Here is a 23,940-nt window from a genome sequence, read left to right on the forward strand (position 1 = left end):
GGCCATGTACCTGGGGCCTGCGCACTAGGACCCCAGCTGGGTCTGTGGGCCAGACTAGGTTTCAGTTGCAGCAGGAGGGGTTACATCCCATAGGAATTCACAGACAGAGCCAGGGACCTGAGGGAGGGGACATGGCCACTCTCCTCAATAGCTAGCAGGTAGCAGATGACAAAGGTTTAAGGAAAGTGTACAGGGGAAAAATGAATTGGGTCAAGACCTCTATTTCACTTTTTAAAAATAATGCTTTTTTAGTCCTCACCCAAGTATATTTTTATTGATTATTTTAGAGGGAGAGGAAGAGGAGGGAGGGAGAGAGAGAGAGAGAAGAGAGAAAGTGTGTGTGTGTGTGTGTGTGTGTGTGTGTGTGTGTGTGTGTGTGTGAGAGAGAGAGAGAGAGAGAGAGAGAGAGAGAGAGAAGAGTGAGACATCCATCGGTGGCCTCCTGTACGTGCCCTGACCAGGGCTCGAACCTGCAGCCTAACAGCCTAGGTATGTGCTCTGACTGGGAATCGAATCCACAACCTTTTGGTATTCGGGACAACACTCCAATCAACCAAGCCACGTGACTGAGATCGTTTTACTTTTGATGGTAAAGAATTAACCCACAGGACACCAAGGTTATGAGGGAGCATCCTTTTCCCCAGAGCTTTGAACTTGGACATTCACAGACCTGTCAGTGCTGCCCAGGGCTCCGGCCACCGCCCCCCTTGCTCAAGGGCCCTCCCAAAGCAAAGAGCAGTCAGTGGCCCCTCCCTATTCTCACCCCAGCCCTTTAATAATCTCTTGCAAACTCTGCATAAGGATGGGCAAGAGGGGTGGTGGTGAGAGGAAAGGGGGAGACAGAGAGAGGGAGAAAAGAGGAGGCAGGTAGCAGGAAGAAAGAGGACTAAGAGGGTGAGTGGGGGAAGAGGAGAGCTGGAGACAATGGAGAGTGGTGGGGGAGAGAGGATGGGGGGTGGGGAGGAGAGAGGATGGAGAGTGGGGAGGAGAGAGGATGGAGAGTGGGGAGGAGAGAGAGGGTGGAGAGTGGGGAGGAGAGAGGATAGAGAGTGGGGAGGAGAGAGGATGGAGAGTGGGGAGGAGAGAGAATGGAGAGTGGGGAGGAGAGAGGATGGGGAGTGGGGAGGAGAGAGAGGGTGGAGAGTGGGGAGGATGGAGAGTGGGGAGGAGAGCGGATGGGGAGTGGGGAAGAGAGAGAATGGGGAGTGGGGAGGAGAGAGGGTGGGGAGTGGGGAGGAGAGAGGGGGTGGAGAGTGGGGAGGAGAGAGGATGGGGAGTGGGGAGGAGAGAGGGGGTGGAGAGTGGGGAGGAGAGAGAATGGAGAGTGGGGAGGAGAGAGAATGGAGAGTGGGGAGGAGAGAGAATGGAGAGTGGGGAGGAGAGAGGATGGGGAGTGGGGAGGAGAGAGGGGGTGGAGAGTGGGGAGGAGAGAGGATGGGGAGTGGGGAGGAGAGAGGGGGTGGAGAGTGGGGAGGAGAGAGGGTGGAGAGTGGGGAGGAGAGAGGGTGGGGAGTGGGGAGGAAAGTGGATGGGGAGTGGGGAGGAGAGAGGATGGAGAGTGGGGAGGAGAGAGGGTGGAGAGTGGGGAGGAGAGAGGGTGGAGAGTGGGGAGGACAGCGGATGGGGAGTGGGGAGGAGAGAGAGGGTGGAGAGTGGGGAGGATGGAGTGTGGGGAGGAGAGCCGATGGGGAATGGGGAAGAGAGAGGATGGGGAGTGGGGAGGAGAGAGGATAGAGTCAGGGAAAGAAAAAAGGGGAGGAAAGAGGTGAAAAGGAGGCACTAGCAGGCAGGAAGGATGCTTGATGATACTTTCTCATTTTAAAATCTGGGGAAAGTGTTTTTCTTTAGTGATCTTTGCTATAAGTGGAATCTCGTTATTTCAGAGCCTCAGCGGCAGGGTGGCAGACATGTTAGTCATTGTAGGACTAGGAACTTGGGAGAAGTAGCACAAGGGCTGTACGTGGGGAAAGGGCAGTCCCAGGGGAGGCTGGCGGCAGGAGAGGCTCCTTTAGGGTGTTGATTGCTCCCCCATCCTGGCTGGGCAGAGTCGCCCCGGGGCCAGCACCCCGCCAGCCCAGGCAGAGAGTCTGGGCTGGGGATGGGACAGGTCCCGGCAGTCGTCAGGCACACTGTTGGCAAAGGAGAGCTTTGGCCCTGACTTCCGATGAAGATGACATGGTGTGGGGGTCAGGGTGGACATTGGGTTAAGCAGTGACTGAGCGCAGTTAGAAAGGGACTAACTTGTAGCCAGAGGTTTACTTCTTTCAATCCTGTTCCAGCTTTTATTGCGCATGTAAGGCACAGTGAATGGCTCCGCTGGTTTATGTGTAGGCCCCCAGTTATTCATTAGTAAGACGGTTGACAGGGTAATGCATGGACTCATCTCATCTGACCAGGCCCAGGGCAACTCCGCATGGCGAGGGGCGGCGGGCTGGGCCCCAGGGCCCGGGGAAGACACACAGAGGCCTGTGCAAACCAGAGCCTGCACCTCAGTGTGGACGCTGCGGCCTCTGCTTTTGCTTTAGGTCTGAAGGGGAGGAATTGGGAACCAAAGAGAACCCCTGAGCTGAGCCGACTGCTCCCCAGAAGTGCTGAGGCACACACCACAGGGACCTGTCTCAGGGCCCGGGCAGCCGGGCTGAGGACCTTGTCCTGGAACTAGTAAGCAGGTCAGGGGACTGGAACCCGGGCCGCTGGGCGGTGTTCTGAATGACCACCTGCCACGGTTTATGGACCAAAGTGTATTCGGACTGTCGTCAATTCTCCGCCCCAGGCAGATGCTGAGCTCTCCACTCACAAGGCCCCCAGTGAGCTCAGAATGGACCCCGCCAACACCAGCCCCAGTAGACAACCAAAGGAGCACCGGGCAGTCAGAAACGGGTTTATTAAAAACACGAGAGGCCCGATGCACGAAATTCGTGCAAGGGGCTTGGCCCCGCCTACTGCCGCTTTGTCAGGAAGGTCAATCAGAAGGATGTCCAGTCTAATTAGCATATTATGTTTTTACTATTATAGATGTCAGGTGTATTTTTGAGCTGTAGGCATATAACAGAGGGGTTGTTCTCTGTCCCAGAGTAAAATCCTTGCCGGCTCCTGGGGTGGAATTCAGCACCCCAACGTCTCTCCCTGTTCCCTAGGGAGCCGCAGCTCCACTGCCCGCTCATCTGTGCTCCCCCGGATCCCGGGAGTGTCCGGCCTGGGCCTGCACCTGGGGGCATGCTCACAGAGTGACATGCCCGGGAGTGTCCGGCCAGGCCCCAGGCTGGGACAGTGAAGTGGGTGGGTCTTGCCGCCTGGATGGAGGGCCCAGCGATTCTCAGAGGACAGGAGACAACTGCCAGGCAGCCTGGGAGGAGCTCAGAGCCCACAGCTGGGTACTTGGATGTGCCCATGGAGGCTGCCAAGGCCCCTGGGAGCCCTCCACGAACAGAGACAGCCCCTCGGGGCCACGTGGACCCAATGCCTGTTTCCGCGCCCAGCAGCTCTGTCTCATGGAGACCAACATAAGTCCCACTTGGTGTATTTCGAGCCATGTCCTCCGTGGGAATGAAGAGAAGCGTGCTCATTTGGGGTTTGGGTGTAGCCGGCATTTGCCACCTTCCTGTTTGCCCAGCAGTGTGCTCCCTGCCAGGCCTCAGAGGTGAGCAGCCATCCTCTGCCTGGCCCCGGCAACCTGAGCCTCCCTGAAATGGGCATCCAGGGCTGTGGTCACCTCCCCCTCTGCCTCCAGGACTCCACCCTCCTGTGTTAGGGAGCCCTCCCCCCACTCTGGCACACAGCTGTCCCTCTGTGGACGTTATAGATGAACTTCCATCAGGACTTTGAATTTGGCAACCAGTGAGGGGTTTTCCCGCTCTCACCCTGCCTGTGTGTGAGAACATCAGAACACTAGTCAAACCCGGGCCAGACGGGTTCCTCACTCCTGGGTCCCCAACCAACTCTGGCCTTACAAGAATATGTTGGGCCCGGCTGGTATGGCTCAGAGGTTGAGCGTCAACCTATGAACCAGGAGGTCACGGTTTGATACCTGGTCAGGGCACATGCCCAGGTTGCAGGCTCAACCCTCTGGTGTGGGACGTGCAGGAGGCAGCCGACCAATGATTCTCTCTCATCATTGATGTTTCTGTCTTTCTCTCCCTCTCCATTCCTCTCTGAAATGAATAATAATAATGAACATGTTGGTCCTCAGATACCAGAAAAGCTGTTGTAGGTAACCAGGGTTTAATTTTCTTAAGTCAGAACTTGTGAACTCCTAGGGGATTTTGTATGTGCTCAGTGGGGGTGGGGTGTGGGGGTGTAGAAGTGGGTGTGTCCGCGCATGTGTGCACACGTGTGGGGCTTGATCAGCTTCAAGGTTTTCTCTTATTTCCATCTGAGTAAGTGGAAGAATTGGGAGAGGACCCACCAAGCCCAGGGTCCAGGAGTAGGGGGACAGGAGATTGGGGAATAGGACAAGGAGTTAGGTGTGGGAACAGGAAGTGCTTAGACACATGGGTTTTGCCAGTGGATGAAATGAAAGCAGTGCACCCCCTGCATCCAGCACAGAGCCTGTCCCATCCAGAGAACCCAGCTATATTCACCAAAAGATGGGAGGGAGGAAGGAAGGGAGATGGATAGAAGGGAGGATGGAGGAAGGACGGAAAGGAGGATGGAAGGGAGGATGGAAGGAAGGATAGAAGGGAGGATGGAAGGAAGGATAGAAGGGAGGATGGAAGGGAGGATGGAGGAAGGATAGAAGGGAGGGCTGCTGAGTGACAACCTTCTCTTCTGTCCGAGCTCCCTGGAGAACTGCAGAGAGAAATGGGCTGCCCCTTCCCACAGCCCCATCTCTGGAGCCTCCGTGCAGTCCTCTCTGTGCTCACACTCCTCTCCTTTCTCTGTCCCTCTCTTTTAGGGCTTCGAAGACCCCAAGGACAAGTGAGTGACATGCCCTTCATGATTTCTGGGGCATACCTTCAGATCTGCCTCATAGCTATGTTTCCCCACGCTCCATGGGGAAGGAGCCCACATGCGGTCTTGGCTGAGTGTCCAGAGCCCACGGCAGATAAGAGATGGCCAGCCTGGGCCATCCAGTAGAGAGGCTGGGCCCCAGCATTGCCCATATTCACTCTCCACTCCGTGCACACACACGTGTGCACACACAGAACTACATGTGTGCACACTCTGCACATGCATGTGTACACACACACACACACGTGTGTGTGCAGCTCTCAGGAAAGTGCAGGCCTGTCACAGTGGTCACACACAGTGCCCAGCCACATCCCAGTGCTCTGAGGGGATGTCACTTCCCAGTTCTCAGGGGCTGTCAGAAATTCCACGTCATTTTAGTTCAGCACCCAGAGATCATGCAACCTTCCCAGAGAGTGCCTGAGCCAGGTTAGAGCACCGGGTGGCCACAGTCCCTGGGCAGAAGTCTCACCTCTTGATCTCAGCTTTCATTTCTGGATGATGGTACAGCCAGAAAAGACAGAGCAGAGACTGTTACCTGTGGGGAGAAAACAATTAAACCTTCCATAGTAAATCATCCTATATAATAAAGAGGTAATATGCAAATTGACCATCACACCCTCACACAAGATGGCCACCCCCATGTGGTCACAAAATGGCCACCACAAGATGGCCGGCAGGGGAGGGCAGTTGTGGGCGATCAGGCCTGCAGGGGAGGGAGGGCAGTTGGAGGGGAACAGGCCTGCAGGGGAGGGCAGTTAAGGGCGACCAGGATGGCAGGGGAGGGCAGTTAGGGATGACAGGGCCGGTGGGGGGGCCAGTTGGGGAGGGGGGCAGGCCTGCAGGGGAGGGCAGTTAGGGGTGACCAGGCCTGCAGAGGAGGGCAGTTGGGGGCAACCGGGCCGGCAGGGGAGCAGTTAGACATTGATCAGGCTGGCAGGGGAGTGGTTGGGGGGTCATCAGGCTGGCAGGCAGAAGTGGTTAGGGGCAATCAGGCAGGCAGGCAGGCGAGCGGTTGGGAGCCAGCAGTCCTGGATTGTGAGAGGGATGTCCGACAGCCGGATTAGGCCAACAGGGATTGGGCCTAAACCGGCAATCGGACATCCCCCGAGGGTCCCAGATTGGAGAGGGTGCAGGCTGGGCTGAGGGACACCTCCCCCAGTGCATGGATTTCATGAACTGGGCCTCTAGTTTATATATATAAAGGCCTAAGCGATGCGCACTCACCACCCAGGGGCAGAAGCTGCCCCCAGCCCGCAGGCCTCAATCGCTGATGGGGCCTGCCGGCCAACCTCCTGGTTCCTCCCCCCAGCCAGCAGGCTCCAATTGCCTGATTGGGGCCAGGCCCCTGGGCTGGGATGGGGAACCGGGGGTGGGTGGTGGCATGCGGGCAGTGAGGGAAGGAGGAGGTTGGGAGGTGCAGAGGCAGAGAACCCGATCAGGCCTAGGGACCCCACCCATGCACGAATTTTGTGCACTGGGCCTCTAGTCTTATGATAATGTACTAATACATCAATAGAGTCAGAAAAGCCTGTTGTCGGCGAGGCCCCCAGCCAGCGGATCTGAGACTTAGGCAGTTTTCTACCCATGTGTGCAGGTGTCAGGAGCGTGTCCTAGCCTCAGTCTCATCTTCCCCAGGTCTTATTAGGGCTGATCTGGGTCTCTCTCCTGGATCCCTGAGCACAGACAGAGCCACCGGTTAGCAGCGCCCCCTGGTGTTCAGCCTGCCTGGTGTCTGCCCTTCTTGCTCCCCAGGAACGCCCAGGAAAGTGCAAACCCCGAGGATGAAGTGGACGAGTTTCTGGGCCGTGCCATTGACGCCAGGAGCATTGACAGGCTGCGGTCTGAGCATGTTCGCAAGTTCCTCTTGACCTTCAGGGAGCCTGACTTAGAGAAGAAGGTAGGCAGCCTGGATGGGAACGAGGCTCCGCTCAGAACCAGAGCCCGTGGGGGCAGGGGGCAGGGGGCAGGGAGAGAGGGAAAACAAGGCAATGGCCCGTCTTGTCCCCTCCACTTCCCCAGCTCTGATGCTGCACTACCCAGGAGCTGGAGATTTTAGGGAGACCTCCTTGTTTGGAAGGAATAAATCTTAACCTCCTTGTGCCTCATTTCCTTAGCCGGGAAATGGAGATATTTAGCATACTTACCTCAAAGGGTCATACTGAAGATTAAACAAGTCCATATATTTAAAACACATACAACAGTATCTGCCACATCGTATATGTTCAATAAATGTTAGCCTATTTGTATTAGTTTTGTTGTGTTATTATCATTATCATTTGCCAATGGACCACCTCGCTACACTGAACCTCAAAGTATTAAAATTGGAAGGGGCAGTCAGTCTCCTTAAATCATGACCGAGAGAGCTAAAGCTCAAGTAGTTGCACTAGTAGGTGTGCCCTGGGCCACCCCGTGAATTAGTGACGAAGCCAGAACCAGTCCCGGGCTCGGGGTCTTTGCTCCATGTCACAGCGTCTTCCTGATGTTCGGTTGAAAGGAGCTCATGGGAACGCATGTCGTCATGGAGTAAAGCAACCCTAAGTAGGAGGGAAAGTGATAGGAGGGAACGTCCTCTGTCTGCTAGCTCTTACGGACGGACATGGATCACCTTCTCTGGGGACTCCGTGCCAGCCCAGCCTCTGCTCGAGCGGCTGGTTGGTGTGGGGGGAGCTGGGGCTGGGAGACAGGACCCTGGGGATGATCTGTGTGATTTTGGACAAGTCCTGTGACCTGTCTGAGCCCCATCTTACTCATCTCTGAAGCACAAACAGCAGTGGTCCTGTGCCTACTTCCTAGTGTGCTTGCCAGGTGCGCGATGATGCGTGTCCTAGCGTGTAGGCGATGCTCGGTAACTTTAGCCGTGATCATTACGAATCACTCTCACGGTGATCTGGTCTGTGGAAAGTTTCTGGTTTGACACAGTTCAGCTCCTCTCCCCACAAGCATCACCTTATGGTGATTGGGGCTGGTTTCCCAAGAGCTCAGGCTCGCACTGGTCCTCGGGTCTTCCTCTTCCTGGGAGCGGGCTCCCTGGTGTGTCGGGGATGGAGCGCGGCTGGAGCAGACAGGCTGCTGCCTCTGGCCCTCACTGCCGTGTCCTCTCAGTACTCCAAGCAGGTGGACGACCGATTCGGTGCCTACGTGGCGTGTGCCTCGCTCGTCTTCCTCTTCATCTGCTTTGTCCAGATCACCATCGTGCCCCAGTGAGTACCCATCCTCCTTGGGTTCCTCCTCCGGCTACAGCATCTCCAGGCATTTGAGGGGAGGTCCTGTAGTGGAGCAGAGGCGGGAATCTGGGCTGAACTCGCTCAACGGGAAGAGAAGTTTCCAAACATGTCCTTGATGGGACCACTGACTCCTCTGTGACAGGGAGGCCACGTGCTCATCCGAGGGTGGGACCCTCTCTGGGCACTGCCCTGCTGTATGGGGTCTCCATACCACGGTGCCCACTGAATCACCCAGATTCACCAGGCTCCTTTCCGCGTGACCTTTGGTTCTTGCAAAAAAAAGCAACACATCTTTCAGAGATAAAGGTGTTTTGCTACTCTGGATAATTTGAAGGATGGACTTGAGGTTCTGAAAGCTTTCTCAAAGACAGGCTCCTGAACTCTGTGAGGACTGGCTGTGTCGCTAAGAGGCCTGGGCTTCCTAGGGGCCCACTCTGAGTGGGCAGTGGGATTTCAGAAATATGTGTTAGTCATTCACAGTAGGGTCCTGCCTAGGCAAGAAAATAAACTGCTCCGCATTTTAAACTTTTTATTATGCAATATTTCAAACATGCAGAAAGGTAAAGTAATTAATATAATTATTACCCATCCCCTAGATATAATAATTGTTAATATTTTACATTTTTTCTGTTACTTTTTATTTTAAAATATATATATTTTAATTGCTTTTTTTAGAGAGTGAGGAAGGGAGAAGGAGGGAAGGAGAGAGAAAGAGAAAGAGAGGACGGGAGGGAGGGATGGAGGGAGGGAGAGAGAAACATCGATCGGCTGCTTCCCGCACACACTCAACCAGGAATCGAGCTTGCAACCTGAGTAGGCACTCTGACTAGGAATCAAATTGGCGACCTTTCCCTGCATGGGACGATGCTCAACCAACTGAGCCACACCAACGAGGGCTTTTCTGTTTGTTTGTTTTTTAAGTAAATTTTAAGCACAAGGACATTTTGCCCCTGAAAACCTCAATATACACCTATTTTAAGGGCATTTTCCTTCTTAACCACATTGCCTTATACACAAAACAAAATTAACACCATTTCTCTACCATCATCTAATACCATGTTCAGGTTCAAATTTCCAAAATGTCTTCCACGGTTAGTTTAGTCACAGCCAGGATCCACTCAGGACCCACCGGTTGCCTTCGGTTATGTCTCGGAAGACCAACCTAATCTAGAAGAGTCCCCGCACCCGAACGCCTTCTGTTTTTCATTTTGAAATAATTGTAGACTCAGAAAAGTCACAAAAATATTACGGAGCGGTTCTTTACATCCTTTATCCCGTTTCCCTAATGTTGACAGCTCACATAACCTAAGTAGAATAACCTAACCCTAACCCTAACCCAGGAACTGAACACTAGAATGACACTCTTAACTAATCCGCAGACCATATTCTAATTTCATCAGTGTGCCCCCGAATCGCCTTTTTGAGGCCCAAGAGCCAGCCCAGGGCCCCACATTGCAGTCAGCTGTATCTGCTTAGTCACCCCCAACCTGTGAGACTGTCTCCGCCTTTTCGTGTCCCTCACGGCATGGCCCTTTCTTTCCTCGGAAGAGAGTTCCCTTCCCATGTTCAGGCTGTTTAGGGCAGCTAAGTGCTGGCTTCTGGAGGAGCCTGGAACAGACCCCGCTTGAACGCCTCCCTAGCGGCCTCCCCGGCCTCCTCAAGCCCATCACTTGCCTTCAGCCTGCTAACACGCCTGGCACCCCGGGCCACTGCCCTCCCTGAAAGAGAAGGGATTCCTGTGGCCTCCTGTGACGGGCGGGGTGTGCCTCTCCTCGGCCGGCCGGCCCGGCCCCAGGAGCGCCAGTGGAAGGTTCCAGATGCAAGGTCGCTTGCAGCTCTTTTGTCTGAGGATTCTGGTCTGTGGTGGACGTTAAGGTCACCTGTGCTCTGCCTCAGTTTTCATTGAACTGGCTCGGAATCGGAGAGCACAGATGGAGCGGGCCTTGGGGGCTGGCAGTGGGAGGGGACAGGGCTTAGGGGCTCTGCCCTCCGAAGGGACATGACTGCTGTTTCTCAGAGTGACTGGTTGAGCAGCTTGACAGATGCATTTCTATGAAGATGGCTGTTGATCAAATCAGTCTCAGCCTTCAGAGTTACCAAGCGAGCCATGGGTGGCTGCTTGGAGGGAGGAAATAACTGAGTGATTTTTAAAAAATATATTTTTATTGATTTCAGAGAGGAAGGGAGAGGGAAAGAGAGATAGAAACATCAATGATGAGAAAGAATCATTGATCGGCTGCCTCCTGCATGCCTCCCACTGAGGATTGAGCCCACAACCCGGGCACACGGGACCGGACTCGAAGCCGGAACCCTTCAGTCCATAGGCCGACGCTCTATCCACTGAGCCACACCAGCCAGGGCCCAAGTGATTTTTAAGATGAGTCCTTCCAAGGTAAATGAAGAGAGTGTGTGGATAGCTAAGAATTAGGCAAAGTGCTGAGCAGGTTTCTCCCTTTTCTCCATTCGGTGCCCTGTGGCTGCTGCTCTGCAGGAAGGCGCGGGAGGGTGGGAAGGGCAGGAGCCAGACTGTCACGGAGGAGAGTCCTGGATAGGTTCGCAAGGCTGTGTGAGCCCTCTGAGTGAGTCAGGGGCTAGAGAAGCCTGGGCGGTGGGAGCAGGGGAAATGGAGCAACTTCTGCTCCCTTCCCAGGGGCTCTCAGGGCCCCAGCCCCAGAACTGTGAGGAGGGCTGCAGCCTGCTTGCGGGGCCAGCCCCCGAGAAGCTGTCGCCCGCCTCCTGGACGTGACTGCACTTCCATCCCCGTCTTCTCCTCTCTCCTTCAGCTCCGTGTTCATGCTGAGCTTCTACCTGACCTGCTTCGTGCTGCTGACCTTAGTGGTATTTGTGTCCGTGATCTACTCCTGCGTGAAGGTGAGTCTGGCTGGCACCCGAGCCGCACCCCCTTCCTTGTGGCCGTCGTCCCTTCCGTCCCAGCCCACTGACGGGGCCCTCACAGCACCTAATGGCCCCTCTGGGGATCGGGGTGTATGATGCTGGGTCACAGCTCTCGGCTGGCCCCGGCCGCAGGCTGGACTGAGCGGGTCGTCGGTCAGTGGAGCCTCGTTTGTACTGACTGTGCAATCAGCCTTCATAGGTCTTTGCAACAAGAAGATGGTGTCGCCCCCTCTCTGCTCTGTCCCTCGTGTCAGGCGGGCGGAGGAAGGGCACCTAGCACGGTGGCTGGCATGAAGCAGCGGTCACATATTTGCTGAAAGAATGGGTGTGGAAGCACCTCTCAACACCCCCTTCAGTGTGCCCGTGTGCCCTGGAATTGGCCCCGGATGGGGACCGAGGAGGTGATGGCTTTGGAGCTGCTCATCGTATGGACGAGGTGGAGGCCCAGAGTGGTTCATGGTTCAGTCAGGGCCACACAGCGGGTAACGTGGGCATGAGAGACTGTGCTGTGTTTTCCTCTCACGCCTTCTCCGGGGCGTGCTGTGCCCACCAGCCAGCTGTGTCCTGTGAGGGACCCGGCCACAGGCTGTTCGGGTCTATTGTAGCAAGTCCAGGTTCCCATTTGCCTTGTCCACCAAGTCTGGCCCTCCTTTCCTTCCCCAGCGGATTCAGAATTCCCTGGGGGGGTGGGGGCAGTGGGCCCCAGAGAGCCCTCTGTGCCCAGGCAGGGACAAGCCCCTCCAGCGTCTGCCTTGGCTTCTCTGCTCCTCCTGACCCTCGCTCGGAGCCACGCCCCTGGGCTGGGGCGGGCCAGGCCCTGCCATCACCCCTGCACACTCCTCAGTGGGCACCATGTCCTTCTTCCGGAAGGTCCTTCATGAGGGTTTTAACGTTTCATCACCTGATGGCCAAGGTCTTGGTGGACTGACTGTCAGAACCGGAAGGCCTTGGGAATGATCTGGCGTGGTGCAGCCCTCCCCTGAGCAGGTGCCCCGGGAGGTGCCCCTGAAGTGGGTGCCCAGGGAGGTGCCCCTGAAGTGGGTGCCCCGGGAAGTGTCCCTGAAGTGGGTGCCCAGGGAGGCGCCCCTGAAGTGGGGCCCAGGGAGGCGCCCCTGAAGTGGGTGCCCAGGGAGGTGCCCCTGAAGTGGGTGCCCAGGGAGGTGCCCCTGAAGTGGGTGCCCAGGGAGGTGCCCCTGAAGTGGGGCCCAGGGAGGTGCCCCTGAAGTGGGGCCCAGGGAGGTGCCCCTGAAGTGGATGCCCAGGGAGGTGCCCCTGAAGTGGGGCCCAGGGAGGCGTAGGCGGGCTGGGTCACCTGGCACGTGGAGCCATGTTGGAAGCCGGTGGCTTCGCTGCATCACAGGCTCATCCTGGTTCCCTGTCCCTCCACCTGATTCTCCCTCAAGGCTCTGCGTTCAGTCACCTCCTGCCTTGGGTCCTCTCTTTCATTGTCAAGCCTTCCCCACCCCCAGCCTGCTAGTTCCCCAGTGGGAGCCCTGCTTCCTCATCTCATGGCTATAAGAGCACCTACATATTCACAGGAGACAGAAGGTGGAGGCAGCCCGTGTCCATCAGCAGATGGACAGGTGAGCCGAAGTGGAATATGTGTGTATGGGACATTACCTGCCCATAGACAGCGGTGACGTTCTGACACATGCTACAACATGGCTGAACCTTGAGGACATCATGCTAATTGAGAGAAGCCAGACCCAAAAGAACATATATTGTATGATTCCACTTACATGAAATACCTAGAATAGGCAAATTGATAGAGACAGAAAGTAGAGTACAGGATACCAGGGGCCGGAAGGAGGGGGATGGGGAGTTCCTGGCTAGGGGTACAGTTTCTGTTTGGGGTAATGAAGGGGTTTTGGAAAGAGATGGCAGTGATGATTGTCCAACATGGTGCGTGTAATTAATGCCACTGAATTGTACACTTAAAATGACTAACATGGCACATTTTATGTCATTTATATTTTACCACAATAAAGAGTCACAACAACCTTTTAAAAAAAAAGTACACGATAGCTAAAAGGGCCTCTTTAACATTTTTTCTGAACCCGAAAAGGATCTTTTCTCTTGGTCAGCTGAGGCAAAGTCATTGTTTGAGGCTCGTATGTAGTCTATTGAAGCCAGAACCAAAGCTACATGTAGTCTACAGTGTTTAAACCACAACAGACTTTCCTCTTTCCTCCTAGCTGCTTGGGTAGACCTGGGCTACACGGATTTCATTGGCTCTGTGTTCCCCATTTGCATGTGCCTCTGATGGTGCGGGAGGAGGAGGAGGAGTTAGGGGAGGAGGAGAAGAGGGGAGCCCATCCGTATCCCCCCACACACACCCCCCACTTCCCAGCCCCCCTTCTCCCCGCCTGCACTGGCCATTTTAAGTTAGTGCTTTGGTCTAGTGAATTCTTTTCACCCGGTTCACGATTATTCATGGGGAGCATTCCTGCCTCCTTTGTCTTAGTCCGTAATCAATGCCACATTCAGTCAGCTTGTTCTCCGATCCTGCACCCAGCCCAGTGGTCTTTCTGACGGTTCTGAGGAAACCCAGTTTCCTCAGGGCGGGGGAGGATGGTGGGTGCAATGCCCACCTCCCCCCCCCCCCCCGCCCCCAGTTGGTCCCCCGCCAGCCCCACCCTCCAACCAGGGTGCCCACTCCTCCGTCTCACAGATGGAGAGCTTCTGTAAAGAATTTGTTTAGGAAAAACCCCTCTGTGGCCGGTCAAGTTGGGCACCTGCTGAGCTGGGCCCGGAGTGGACTCACTCTGACACCCTCGCTGGGTCCCGTGCTTCCCTCCCAGCCTCTCGACAAGCTGTCTTCTCAGTATTCATCTACTTTCCGGAAGCAGACCCCAACCTGAACAGACTCCTCTTCTGTTTCGTTATTTTCCTTTCCACTTTCATGTTGCCCATTGGCTGTCTGCCCAGTGAGACATAAAGGGGCAGCTCTCCCTGTTGGGGTGCACGCGGGCAGCCTGGCCCTCCCTCCCGATGCAGGGCGTGGCCTGGCACTAGCCCTGTCGCCCTCCTGCAGGCGGACTGAGCGCCGAGTCAGTTACCTTTGCAGGTGTTTGCCAGGAAGCTGATGGACTAACAGGTGTCCTCAAACTTTTTAAACAGGGGGCCAGTTCACTGTCCCTCAGACCGTTGGAGGGCCGGACTATAGTTTAAAAAAAAACTATGAACAAATTCCTATGCACACTGCACATATCTTATTTTGAAGTAAAAAAACAAAACGGCAAAAACACCCGCATGTGGCCCGCGGGCCGTAGTTTGAGGACGCCTGGCACTAGAATTTTCAGTGTCGCTCTGCGTTCCCTCTGAGAACACTGGCCCTTCACCAGATCTCAGTGTTCATCGCATTTCCACGGTTCCTCGGTGGCTTTTCCCTGAGATGCAGCCGTTCCTCAGGGACCCCGCCCGGTGCAGGCGCCGCCGAGCCAAAGCCAAGCAGTTCCGTCAGACGTGGCTTCTTTCTCGATTTTATTGACTTTCCCACGTCCCCCAGACAATGTGGACTTACTCTCCCAAATCGCCCATATTGTAGCCCTTTTGAAGAGAGAGATGTGAAGCAAGTGGCGGCTGAATTGGTGGTCGTCCGGGGTCCGCCAGGGAGCCGCTCCCACTCCTTCCTGCTGAGCGTTTTCCCTTCCTGCCCGCCGAGGGCCGTGGTCACCTGTCCGCCCGGGTCTGTCCCTCTCTTCCCGGCGCAGCATGTCCCAGCTCGCACACAGCCCCCGCTGTCTCGCTGAGGCTCCTCTGGCGCCTTGGTCTTCATCTTGGCCCGAAGCCTGGTCTCGTTCCCAGAGCCCATCGGCCGCCCCCCGGAGCCCACTGTCTCTGGGGTGCCTTGCCCTGGACACTTCCTCCTGGTGAAGCTGCCTTGTCTGAACCTGCACACGGCACGCTCCCCTTCCCTTGGCCTCCGTGCCGCCCTGGGCCCACTGCTGCTTTTCCTAGAGAGCCATCCTAAATCCCGGCCTGCCATCACACGGAATTTCAGAATCGGAAGGGGCCTGAGCAATGAGGCAGCCCTGGCACCCACCTGAGGCTGGACTCCCTCTATCAATCCTGCGAGGCATGGGCCAGCCTCTGCTTGGTCACCTCCAGGGACAGCGAGCTCACTCACATCTCCCTGACCCCACCCTCCTTGGCCAGCTCTGACTGTCCCATCACTCTCCCTGTGGCTTCTGGCCCATCTCCGGTGAAGCAGCCCAGGCCTGCCCCTGACAGTGCCGCCACTTCAGCCACCACCACCCAAATGGGTAGGAGAGGGTGGCTCCCTCCTTTCCCCACAGGCGGATCTGGGTCCCCTGCCTTCACTGGGGCTCATTAGCACATCCTTTCTCGAAGGCCAGACTCCTTCCCTGCAGTTTGGGACTTGGGTACAGAGAGGCCCAGGAGTACTCAGCCACATACTTCTCTGCACATGTGTGCATGTGTGCACACATACATGCATGTGTGTCTGTCTCCCTCATCCTCCAGGCTGCTGGTTCCCTCTTAGTTTGCATCCTACTGACCCCTGGGACTTGGATGTCTGAGCTTTTAGGCTCTGTCCGCTCTGTACAGTCTCCACAAAGCCTCCCCTCTCCCCACAGCCTGAAGGTGGCTAAGCCTCACCTGGCTGGCTGTCCTCTCCACCACTCCACCTGACTGCCGCCCACAGTGTCTAACACAGGGTCTTACGACACTACCTCTCACCTCTTAAGTATCTTCTGTCCTTAGGATTCCCACCCTCACCTTCCCACCACCATGCTCAGGGCCACCTTTTGTCTGTTAGGGAGAGGATGTGTTGTCAGACACGTGTTCACTGACGTTTGAGCCAGGAAGTCTAGGGTCCAGATCCCAGCTGTGCCACTTGAGCTGTGCTTCCTGAGCCTCTATCAGTGATGGGCAACCTTTTGAGCTTGGTGTGTCAAACTTCGCCAAAAAACTGAGCATAATTCGGGTAGTGTGTCACTTTGAGGAGAAAACATTATTTCGCAAATGTTTCATCCTCAGGAGCAGCAAATGTTTCATCCTTGGCATGCGGCCGCCTCCGAATTGAACCTGGGACCTTTCAGTGCTGACACGCGTGTCATAGGTTCGCCATCACTGCTCTAGGTGGTTTTTATTGCATCAACTTGGCAGGTGAAGAAAATAGGCTCAGAGAGGTTAATAAGGCTGCTTTCCCCGTTCCTGGAGCTCGGAGGCGGCACAGCTGGAATTTAAACCCAGGTGGTTCTTGACTCCAGAGCCCACAGGCCTTCCCCTCCAGGACACTGCCTTTGTTAATATGCCCAGCTGACCCCTGAGAGGGGAGCAGCGGTGTGACGCCTGGTCAGCTTCTGCCTGCCTCCTTTGGCCTCCAAAATTTTCATCTTGTAAAAGACTTTTCTGCTTTTGTATTAGCTCTTTGTAAAAAAAAAAAAAAAAAAAAGCTGTTTTCTTAAACTTTTTGCTATCAGATTTCATCACCTTCTTTCATCTCTGCAACAACCTGGCTCGACATCACAGACGGGAACAGGCGCCAGCCAGGGAAGTTATCGATTTGCCTGGAGACTTTCAGAGTGGCCAGGATCAAAACTGTCCCTCACCCAGCCAGGGTTTATTAATTATGTCCCCGCTCCCGTATTTATATTACATTGATTTGAGTTCATTAGACTGGGAATGTGCTGGTTTGGAATTTCTTTCATTGATCCTTTTTCTGAGCTCTGATTGTGAGCAAGCATTGAGCAGCTAGTTTGCACAGACACAATGTCCTGCCATAAAATTGCCCTCCAGGGTCTGCCTGCAGCCCCCAGGGGACTCTGCCCCGTGTGAAGTTTTGTCATCCACACTGTAGTTATCAGTAAAGGTGGGATTTAGGCTCAACATGCGGATGAACTTTTTAATTACAGGAGATTTCAAAAAGCAGCATTTCCTGGGTTCTGGTTGAGGTTTTTAAAGTCAAGAGTGGATCTTTTGAAAGGGTGACAAGGGACATTGGCCTGTAGCAAGCCAGTGCACTAAGGCTCAATCACTCACTAGGTGTTAGAATGACATTCTGGATTGGATTTTTTTTAAGCCTGCAGTTTTTCTCCTAGCCTCTGGGTGGCCCCTGTGGGGCTCCTGGTCCCCCTTGACTAGGCAGCCCATGGGCATATCCTGCTCCGATCCTTGGTGACTGCAGGATAATGAAGGAAGCCCTTCAGTTGATGGATAGGGTGATCAGAACTAAAACAATTCAAGCAACATGGGTGGAGGTGGGGATGGAATGGCAAAATTTGAATCAGGCAAAGATTAGAAACCATCTGTCACATCATTTCAGAGTGAGATCCTGATGCCAGTGCCAAACTGCTTCCCCCAGCTGTGAAACCCAAAATTCCTTTAATAGGAAACAAGGACCTTAATTCTTGTTGGCAACATAGCTCTTTAGAATGCAAATATTAACTAAATTTTCTATTGAATTTAACAGCTTACACAGCACTTTCCAGTGCATCATTTCCTTGAGTCTTCTTAGCCACCTTGAAGATGTTCCCTACTTACTGACGAGGAAACTGAGGCTCAGAGCCCTCCCTGACTTCCCCAGGATCAGACAGCTAGTACGAGGCTGAGCAGGATTCTTACTAAGTGCTTTATTGAGATATAATTTACATGCCATAAAATCCACTTTATAAAGGTGGCTGGAATTGTAATTTAGTAGTTTCTGGTATATCCATAAAGTTGGGCAACTAGCATCACTATCTAATGCCAGAACATTGTCATCATCCCCCAAAGAAACCCCACGCCTGTCAGCAGACACTGCAGGTCCCCTGCTTGCCACAGCCCCGGCAACCTCTAATCTACTTTCTTTCTCTGTGAATTGGCCTGCCCTGAACATTTCGTATAAATGGAACCATACAATATGTGGCCTTCTGAAATTGGCTTCATTTACTTAGCATCGTATTTTGAAGGTTCGTCATGTCATACCATCATGTAACAGCCCTTTATTCCTTTTTATGGCCAAACTAGAGGCCCGGTGCACAAATTTGTGCACCAGTGGGGTCCCTCGGCCTACCCTGCACCCTCTTGCAATCCGGGACCCCTCAGGGGATGTTGGAAAGCCAGTTTCAGCCCAATCCCTGCAGGCCAGGCTGAGGGACCCCACTAGTTCACAAATCTGTGCACCAGGCCTCTAGTATGCATATGAGATCTTTAATCTCTTCCCTCCCTCCCCCCTCCTCCTTTCCCTCTGAGATTCATCAGTCTGTTCCATCTTTCCATGCCTGTGCATTGCGAACCTGCCTCCTGGTGGTCAGTGTACATCATAGCTATCAGTTGAATGGTCGAATGGTCAAACGGTTGGACACTTAGCATATTAGCCTTTTATATATATAGATAATACTCCATTGTGTGGCTAAAGCACATCTGTTGATCCCTTCATCAAACTGATGGGCTCTTGGGCAGTTTCCATTCCCCTGGGTCTGCCGGCTTCTTCTTAGTCTAGGCTGGTTGGGAGATGCGGAGGACATGGCGGACAAGGCCGACTGTGTCCGACTTACTGGGGCCCGATCATATAATTACCCACACCGCTGTGAGTCTTCCAGTGGACGTACAGTTTGTCTAGTTGAAGGAAATACAGGGAGGGTTGGGCGAGGGAAATGGCAGATCCATGAGCGTCCTGCTGAAAAGGGCTCCCTGAACTCACTGGCCCGTGGCCCACCCTCCTGCTCACAGGCTGCCCTGCCCCTTCTCACCAGCTCGCCCCCTTCCTCCACACACCGGACCTCATCTCTTTCTTCCGAGGAGACTTCTGACCCTCTGTGGCTCCTCAGCTGCCACCTACTGCCCCTCCTTGTTTGTAATTCCCAGAATTCACAGTGGGTACCTGTGCTTTTCCCTCTGCTTCCCTGCTGGAGTCAAGAGGGCATCTTTCCTTCTTCCTTCCATCCTGCCTGCTTCTCTCACCTGTAAGGCCCGGTAGACCCGCCCCTGGCCAGCTGCACAGCCTGGGCTGCGGGCCCGGAAGCAGTGGTGCCAGGCGGAGGCTCGCACACTGGAGGGCATTCAGGAAGGGCCCGGCGTCAGCTGGCCAGAGACCAAGGTGACGGAGATCTGGTTCTATGGCGGTTGTGGCGTGCCCACTGAATTCTGTTCTGTGTCTCTCTCTCTCACCCTCCTCCCCCCACCCCCCAGCTCTTCCCAGGCCCCCTGCAGACCCTCTCCAGGAAGATCGTGCGGTCCAAGATGAACAGCACCCTGGTCGGGGTGTTCACCATCACCCTGGTGTTCCTGTCGGCTTTTGTCAACATGGTGGGTGGTTCCACCTCTCCAGCCCCATTGGGTGAAACTGGGGGAACCCTGCACCTCTTGAGCATGGGCTGGGAGAAGTGTCTCCACCAGACCCTGGAGTTCTCCCTCCCAGAAAGTCTTCTTTGGGTCCCACCTCAGGTCTGGGGTCAGGTTTACTCCTAAAGCCTCTCCCGGTCTCTGCAAGTCCCCAGGGGACGTGTAGGAGCCCCGCCCTGGGCACTGACGGGTCCTCCGCCTCTTCCAGGCTCCTCCTGTCCCGGGTCGGGATCAGGCTGCACCCAAGACGGAGAGTGAACAGGAACCCACTGCCCTGTGGGGATGGGCCTGGTCCCACAGCTAACCCTCTCCTCCCCGCCCCCAGTTCATGTGCAACTCCCAGGACCTGTTCGGCTGCCTGGCAGATGAACACAACGTCAGCACCGGCCAGGTTAACGCGTGCCACGTGGTGGAGTCCGCCGTCAACTACAGCCTGGGGGACGAGCAGGGCTTCTGCAGCAGCCCCTGGCCCAACTGCAACTTCCCCGAGGTACCGGGCCGGAGGGGCGGGTGCAGATGGGGGACCTCCCGCCCACCCCCTCTCTGCCCTGGGCTGCTCTGAGGGACAGTCAGGGGCTTCGAGGTCACTGCCCTTTCAGTGACCTCATTTCCTCAATCTCGCTCACTCCACGTGCCAGACACCAGTGAAGGCGACCAGCCTCCTCAAGGCAACAGTCACACCAGCAATAGCACAGCCCTGCTCATATAGTACTTACCACCTGGAGGCGCTGTCCTGAGCGCGTTCCATACATTTACTCCTGTCATCTTCACAGCAACCCTGTGACACGGATGCGGCTATTGTCTCCTCTGTGCAAATGAAACTGAGGCACAGACAGCTAACGTACTTGCTCAAGGTCACGCAGGTAGTAAGAGGCAGAGCCAGGCTCCTACCCAGGTCATCTGGCTCCCGAGTTCGTGCTCTGAGCCCAGGGGTGGAGCTGTTTCTGGACCCTGGGCTTGGGCAGGACCCAAGGCTGCCTCTGGAGAACCGGGCCAAGCCCCTGCTGTGGGCCAGAGAGCAGGGGCACAAGAAGGTCATCCCTTCGAAGTGTACAGTCCAGTAGCTATTAGTGGAGTCACAGACGTGTGCCGCCATCATCATGTCTAGTTTTAGAACATTTTCGTCACCCCGAGAAGAAACCGCGTACCTGTAGCTTATTGGGTCTAACAGCGGCTCTGAGAACCCTTGGGAAGCAGCGTGCGTTAAATGCCTGAGGTCCCTGAGCTGCTCCCGTCACCTCACTGCGTTTTCTTGGGGACCAGTTGGCAAGGGAGCAGCAGGCCAGGTTTCCAACGCAGGGCATGCCCTCCGTGTTCTGGGTGATTCCCTCACCTCAGTTCCCATTTCATGGGAAGCCTGTAAGGTGATGGCAGTTTTGCCTTTTCCTGGGGAGAGGGTCCAAGCATTCATTCAACTCCCAAGGGGCCCATGGCTCACAGGGGTCCAGAACTGCAGTGCGGACCTGTGGGCAGCCACAGTGGCCTCTCTCCCGTCCCTGGGAGGGAGCCTGGTCGGCCTTCGGCACAGACAGGGCGAGGGAAACTCAGTGAGGAGCAGGACTCCGCGATGCTCCCTAGACCAGCGCTTCCCCTCCTCCTGTCCCTGGGCCCAGGCCAAGGGCCCCCTCTCCCTGGTGCAGCCAGGCCACACTCCTCAGGCACCTGGTCGGGGGAGCAGGCCTAGGCCTCGCAGCCACCCGCCCTCCACTCCTGCCTCTGTTCCTCCTCACATCTGGCCAAGAGCCCACAGGAGCTGCTGCCTGAGGGCTATTTGCTGAGAAGCAGAATGTCCCTTGGTGGTTGCTCCAGGGAAGTAGCCGAGGAGTGGGAAGAGGGCATCGGCAGAGCCTGTTCTAGCTCCCCAATTTCTGGAGATGGGTGGTCCAGCTGTCAGTCTTCGGTCCTCACCAGCGCCACCAGTTTCAGCCTGCTTATCCCTGCTGGCTACATGCTCCAGGGCTGACCCACCCCACATGGCTGTTCTGAGTCACAAACCCTGAGGCCCTTGGGCAGCCCAGCATTAAGCCTTAGCCTCCTGGTTGCCTGGGCTCTGGGTCCCAGTGGCCATCCAGGCAGGCTCTTGGTGTCTCCTCCCCATCTTCTTATCGTTGGGCTGAATTAACTGGGTCTGCCTTCCCTACTCCCTCCTCTGTCCCTGTTCCTGGTGGTGACTTGAGGCTCCCCTTTCAATCACAGGGGTCCTCTGCAGCCCCTCTCGGGGTTCCTGAAGGCCTGAGGAGTCAGGAAGTCCAACCTGGGGCCTACCTCACTGCCAGCCACCGCCTTTTGGCCTCCAGCCAAGGCAGAGGCAGTGCATAGCGAGTCCCAATGTCTGACTCAGAAATAATGATGCTAAATTTGAAAGCAAGAACAACATAATGGATGCTGGCATGTCTGGGATTAGCACTGGGGGCGGCAGAGCAGAAGGGGCCTCTGAGTCTACCTGGATCAGCCCCTCGGTTGTCTGAGAAACTGAGGCTCGGAGGCCCGAAGACACTTCCCCCCGAGTAAGTCGTACAGGGCCACCTCCCCTCGTCTGGAGCCTGCCAGGTCAGATAGGTTTTGGACTTCCGAACTTTTCAGATTTTAAAAGGTTACCTCACACCCCCAGTGCAGTGTGAGTAGTAGCTGATGGTGAAACACGGTAATATTTCTGCAGCAAAATGTGTGAATAGTCACAGGAAGCAGGGTGAAGATGGGAATTAGCGGCACATCAGGTGGGTCAGGTTGCCACCGCATCTGTTAGGAAAACATTTTCGGTTTTTAGAGCTTCAGATTTAAAGCTGCAAATCGGGAGTTTTGGGCCTGTGATCCCCACAGTTATTGAGGGTGCAGGGCCCTGCACCAAATGACCGCCTCTAGTGTAACCGTCACCGTGTGCCCATGAGATAGGGGATTTTGCAAACAGGGAACTGAGGTTTAGAGAGGCTGAATACATGGCCCAAGTCACACAGACAGCTCATAGTGAATCTGGATGTAACTCAAGTCGGCCTGAGCCTGGATCTGCGCTCTAACCCTGGGCCCTACTGACAGTGCTGGTCAAACCCAGCCCGGAGCCCCATCTCCTGGTTCCTCATCAGGGCCCTTCACATCACACCACAGGTTTGCATCAGCAGAAATAGCCCCAGGCCAGGCTTCACTGAGGCCGGCTCAGGCTGGATGGATGCTGGGGGGTGGGGCCCGGGGAGGGCGGGGCCCGGGAGGGCGGGGCCCGGCCGCTGAGGCCTGCTGTTCTCTCTCCCTAGTACTTCACCTACAGCGTGCTGCTTAGCCTGCTGGCCTGCTCCGTGTTCCTGCAAATCAGCTGCATTGGGAAGCTGGTGCTTATGCTGGCCATCGAGCTCATATACGTGCTCATCGTCGAGGTGCCCGGTGTGACGCTCTTTGACAATGCCGACCTTTTGGTCACTGCCAATGCCATGTAGGTGGCACCCTCCTCGGACCCCCACTGGGTCTGGGCATTGCAGAAAGGTGGGAAGAGCAGGAGGCTGGGCCCTGGGCTGCAGGGGTGGGGGGTGCGGGTAGAGTGTCCTGTGGCTCCCCACTCTGACCACCTAATTTCTCTCTGTGTCTCCCTTTCCCAGTAGCCTCGGGGTGTCTGGCCCCACTGTTCCCTCCAGTTTCCTACTCAGTCCTGCCCTTGGGCCTCAGATAATTGTCCCTGACGCTTCCAGGGCAGCCTCTGAGGAGCTGTTTTCACTCCAACTGCCTGTGCACCCTGTGCCCGGGGGTCAAGGTTCACAGGGTTGGCTAGCAAGGTCTTTGGGAGCAGAGGAACGGCCTCTGTGTTCACGGACCCTGTGCCCCACCTGGCGCCAGGCCCTTGGACATACGTGATCACTTCCCATCCTCAGCCACCCCACGAAGCAGGCAGCGCTGCCAGGGACGTTGGGTGGTTTGGGCCGGCTCAGAGGCTCCTGCCTGTGATGGCGAGTGGTGAAGTCCCACAGTCCGGGGGGGGGGGGGGGGGAGCGGGTGAAGATGCAGGGCCCCAGGCTCTCTAGCTGGCCGTCAGCCTGGCCATAGAGCAGCAGATGTCAGATTACTGAGGGGCAAGACCTCTGTCTAGCTTTGGGTCAAGTTGAATTTCAGTCTCAGCCTCAGCTACACATGTGGCTATTTTGCCTGAGCCTCGTTATTTCTCCCAGCAAAATGGGAATAATAATACCCCTAGCAGTAAAATGTATGTAAAGTGTAGTGTGATATGCAGTACACATCCCCCCACCCAACACGCACCCCAGGAGCACGAAGAATGTGAGTGACAGGTCTGTCCCCGGAGGAAATGTGGCAAACTGCTCCTCTGAACCAGAGGAAGGGGCCCATTAATCCCAAACGTGCACCGTGGCCTGCGTGTTGTAGGCACCGAGCCAGGCAGTGAGGTACAGGCACTTCCTGTGAAGCGAGTATCACCGGAGAAAACGAGGTGTAATGAAGGATCTAAGTCAGATTCCGTGGGAACCTCTGGTGGCTGCGGGGCTGTGGGCGGCTGACGGAGACAGCAGCGCTGGGGGCAGTCCCCAGGAGGAGAGGAAGGTGGTCTGGGCCTTTCTACCCAGGGGTCCTGGTGGGAGTGGGAACTTTG

The 23,940-nt window shown here is 55.5% G+C and overlaps 1 protein-coding gene across 3 annotated transcripts in view; it reads left to right on the forward strand.

Annotated features, from left to right (window-relative positions):
* ADCY5 (adenylate cyclase 5) overlaps positions 1-23,940 on the forward strand; it is a 151,001-nt gene that overhangs the window by 112,260 nt on the left and 14,801 nt on the right. For all 3 annotated transcript variants that reach the window (XM_079767088.1, XM_079767090.1, XM_079767089.1), the window contains exons 9-15: positions 4,895-4,917; positions 6,703-6,847; positions 8,053-8,150; positions 10,958-11,045; positions 19,206-19,322; positions 19,684-19,848; positions 22,604-22,779. In XM_079767088.1, coding sequence (XP_079623214.1) covers positions 4,895-4,917; positions 6,703-6,847; positions 8,053-8,150; positions 10,958-11,045; positions 19,206-19,322; positions 19,684-19,848; positions 22,604-22,779 — 812 coding nt within the window. The remainder of the gene's footprint in view (positions 1-4,894; positions 4,918-6,702; positions 6,848-8,052; positions 8,151-10,957; positions 11,046-19,205; positions 19,323-19,683; positions 19,849-22,603; positions 22,780-23,940) is intronic.

Source organism: Cnephaeus nilssonii, assembly GCF_951640355.1.
Source record: "Cnephaeus nilssonii genome assembly, chromosome: 3".
Lineage (NCBI taxonomy): Eukaryota > Metazoa > Chordata > Mammalia > Chiroptera > Vespertilionidae > Cnephaeus > Cnephaeus nilssonii.